Source organism: Panthera onca, chromosome Y (genome assembly GCF_046562875.1).
Source record: "Panthera onca isolate mPanOnc1 chromosome Y, mPanOnc1 haplotype 2, whole genome shotgun sequence".
Taxonomy (NCBI): domain Eukaryota; kingdom Metazoa; phylum Chordata; class Mammalia; order Carnivora; family Felidae; genus Panthera; species Panthera onca.
Window position 1 is genome coordinate 18,317,701 of NC_138358.1, and position 3,651 is coordinate 18,321,351.

General features: G+C 58.9%; 1 protein-coding gene across 1 annotated transcript; it reads left to right on the plus strand.

The window, feature by feature from the left end:
• The first annotated feature begins 482 nt into the window (after positions 1-482).
• On the plus strand, positions 483-2,714 carry LOC145714903 (testis-specific Y-encoded protein 1-like). Its single transcript, XM_081794433.1, has 5 exons — positions 483-679; positions 1,894-1,971; positions 2,128-2,239; positions 2,378-2,523; positions 2,629-2,714. The coding sequence occupies exons 2-5, from the start codon at positions 1,921-1,923 to the stop codon at positions 2,698-2,700; spliced, it is 381 nt and encodes a 126-aa protein (XP_081650559.1). The 5' UTR covers positions 483-679; positions 1,894-1,920; the 3' UTR covers positions 2,701-2,714.
• Positions 2,715-3,651: the final 937 nt, after the last annotated feature.

Consider the following 3,651-nt stretch of genomic DNA (forward strand, 5'->3'; position numbering starts at 1 on the left):
CAGCGTGTCGCGGTCCGGACAAAGCGGAGATTCCCGCCGACCCTGGGCCCTGATCGTCCCGGATGCGAAAGGTGGAGAGTCCCGGCCCCGCGGGAATGCAGGGGCGCTGGAGGGCGTGGGCTGGCCGCAGTCCCCAGGTTCAGGGACGGCAAGCGCCCATCCTGTGCAGGAAGCCCAGGCCGGGTGTGAGATACAGGTGGCAAGCCCAGCGGAGGAACTGGTGCTGATATTGGATAACGGAATGGTGGCGGCTGAGGTGGTGATCGGGGAGGAGGAAGAGGACGGCGAGGCGACCAAGGATGAGGTGGCTGGAGAGGAGAATTCTGAGGAAGCCAAGCCAGAAGCAGAGGACATGCACGAGGAGGAGGAGGTGGAAGTTGAGAGATAGCAGCAGGAGGAGATTCAGGAGCAAGAGGAGAAGCGCGAGGCAGATGCAGAGGCGGAGGAGGGGCCCCAGCTCTCACAGCCACTGCAACAGCAAGAGCCAGCGCTGCGTCCTGCCTCAGCCCAGGACCCGCTGGCAGCGCTGGAGCGTCTTCAGCTGGAGATCAGCGCTGGGAATGCCCAGGATTCCAGGGCCTTATGGCGGCTGAAGCGCAGGATTCTTCGGAGGCGGATTTCTCACCTGGATCACAGAAGGGCCATCATCAAGCACATCCCTGGCTTCTGGGCCCAGGCGGTATCCTTCCTTGTGCTGGTGGGTGATGGCGGGGGCTGTTGTGCAGGAGGGCTGGGCACTGAGAGCAGGGTGCCTCAGGGCGATGGCCCCCAGAGAGGAGAGCTGGGGAATGGTCCCTGGCCCTGGGTTGGTGTGGTCTGGGATCCAGTGTAAGGCCTTGGACAGGGGCGGTTGTTGGGGATGGGGGGACTTGGTGACTGGGTCTGTTTCCTCTAGGTCTCCGCCAACGTTGGCCTGCAGGCTGGTCTCAAATATTACTTGCAGACACGAGCCATGTGTCCCCATGCTACCAGAGCTAGGGTAGCACAAAGCAGCCTTCACTCAGAGCAGATAAGGCAAGGAAATATTTCGCTGCAAAATGGGAGAGTTACACAGGCCGCACACCCACCTTCACATTCACAGGCTGTGCACGTTTCCTAGCAGTTCCTTCAAAAGAGAGCATTTCAGACACACACTCATGACCTTTAGTGGAACCACGCCACGCCCCTTTGCCAGACAGTAGGACGACTGAGACCCACTCCGAATGGGGTACAAGCTGCCTCCTCAGAACCTGACACACACACACACACACACACACACACACACACACAGAGAGAGGATTCTCTCCTGGTATCTCCACCCCTGCTTCCCTCTCTGTCCTCAGGCTCCGGCTCGGTCCCACCCATGTCTTTCTCTCCGGACTGGCTGTGTCACTGTGTCTAATCCTTTTCCCTCCTCGGCCCTCCTCGTCCGTGCTTCTCGATCTCTTTCTCCCTCCCACACCCTCTGCTTGCAGCGTAAGTGTGCAGTCGGGTTCCTGTAAGCCATGTTATTCCATCTGGACTCAGGAGGCTGGTGACAACATAGGTCTTCACGGGAATATGCCAAGAAACCCAGCCGTGAGGAGGGGTCAGAGCACATGCCGACATCACAAGCTATGATGGGCTGCTGGCAGCCCACACAGGTCAGATATAGGAAGGAACTGTGAGGCGTGCAGGCAGTGGAGTCTCTCCCTGCTGTGTGCAGACAGCGTGGGAGGTACAGGAAGCCAACGGACTGCCCAGTGTCGATGGGGTCTGATGCATCTGCAGAGGCTGAGGAGTGTGGGGACTAGTGTTTCCTGGTCTTTCTGCACATGCCGTGATCTAGTCCCTTGCTCTTAGCCTGGGAGGGTTGGAGGGGGGCTGTGTCTGTTTCCACAGCATCTGAAGGCACAGCTCCTTGACACAGCACAGATTCTGAATCACCCCCAGTTGTCGGCCATGATCGGTGCCCAGGACAAAGACGTGCTCAGCTACGTGGTCGACTTGGAGGTGAGACCGGGGAGGCTGTGGCTGGGGGCCGTCCCGTCGGGGGTGGGATTTGGGCAGGAGAGGGTGAGGCAAAGGTGCTCACCCTCACAGCCAGGCAAGTAGCTCAGGACCCCGAGGGAGGACACTTGCCCCCTCCTGTCCCATTGCTCACGGCAGGTGGAAGAAGTGGGCCATCCCAAGTACCGCTGCAGAGTGATGTTTTTCTTTGGGGCCAACCCGTACTTCCGGAACCCAGTGATCATTAAGGAGTATCAGCTGAGCTTTGCTGGTAGGGTGTGGGTCCCATGATGGTGCGGGGCAGGGGGATGAGGAGCATGAATCAGGGGCAGGAGGGAGGGGGAGGGGGAGGGGCAGGTGGGTGGGGAGGAGGCCATCAGCTTGCTCCTCAAATCCTCTCTTCCTGCAGGCTACAGGACATCGCGTTCCACTCCAGTCCAGTGGTTCTGGGATTATGAACGTGGAGCTCCCAGTCGCAGGCATGACCCCACCAGCCTTAACTTGTTCAACTGGCTGTGTGAGCACAGCTGCCCAGGGGCGAACAGGATTGCCGAGGTGGGGCCCCAGAGGCCTTCGTCAGCAGTGGGGATGTGGGTGGCCCCCGGCCAGAGAGGAGAGTGGGCTATGCCCAATGTGGCGCCGGCCTGTGTCCTCTTCCAGATCATCATCGAGGACCTGTGGCCCAATCCCCTGCAGTACTACCTGAGGGAGGAAGGGACCAGAAGACAGTGATCTGATGTGCTCACGTGTCGGTGAGAACCCCAGTATGCGGTGTGTTGACCTGCGTGTTGTATGGGCAAGGGAACGTGGGCCACACATTGGCTTGCAAATGGAAGGTCCGGTGACACAGGGACACAGGTAGCATGGGGAGAGGGTGGGAGGATGACAGGGGACCTGCAGAGACTCAGCTGCAAACACACAGAGGGTCGAAGCCTGCAACCCAAATGCAGTTGTGCTGTGGGCTGGGGCTTTGGAGAGCAACTCGGGAGGAGCAGTGCTTCACCACAATACTCCCCGTGGATGTCCGCCCTGTCCCGGGCTTCCCCCTGCTCCTTCAGTCTGGATTTGCCTGCCAGTCTTTGGGTCAGGAGCTGCCGTGTCCCCAGGCGCCACTGTGGTGAGAATCTCGCACTTCCTTCCATGTGCCCCACCACGCCATGTCCTCCCGCAACCCGACAGCCATTCTTAGAACTGGTCCAAGGCCATTGGGGGCTGGAAATGACTCCCTGGGTGAGAAAGCAAGGGGGATCGCAAAAGGGCGAGGCACAAGAGTGACACCATCTGGGATGTATCTGCAAATATCCCGTATCATTCTTGGTGTCTGTTGCGTGGGGGTGCGTGTGTGCGCGTGTACGCAAATGTGTCTGTGTGTGCCCACATGCGTCAGGGGCTCTGCATCTTTGTGGGCGTGAATGGCGCAGAGCTTCTATCTTTGCCCATGCAGAAACAATGGAGGACGCCACCAGTGCTGGAAGAGATGGGTGGATGAGTCTCCTGTCTTCTACGTGCCCCGGAGAGAATTGAGGAAGAGATAACGTGTGGCAGCCTTGAAGAGTTTCCACGATGTTTATGTGGACACATACAGGAAGCTAAAAACCCTTCTGTTTTTGGTGTGTGTGTGTGTGTGTGTGTGTGTGTGTATGGGGACCTGAGGAGGGACGATGAGGAAGGGACCTGAGTGTG

Coding starts and splice junctions, on each gene's coding strand:
- LOC145714903 (XM_081794433.1), top strand. CDS start 1,921: ATGATCGGTGCCCAGGACAAAGACGTGCTCAGCTACGTGGTCGACTTG. Junction 1,972..2,127: donor GCTACGTGGTCGACTTGGAG/GTGAGACCGGGG, acceptor TGCTCACGGCAG/GTGGAAGAAGTGGGCCATCC. Junction 2,240..2,377: donor GTATCAGCTGAGCTTTGCTG/GTAGGGTGTGGG, acceptor CTCTTCCTGCAG/GCTACAGGACATCGCGTTCC.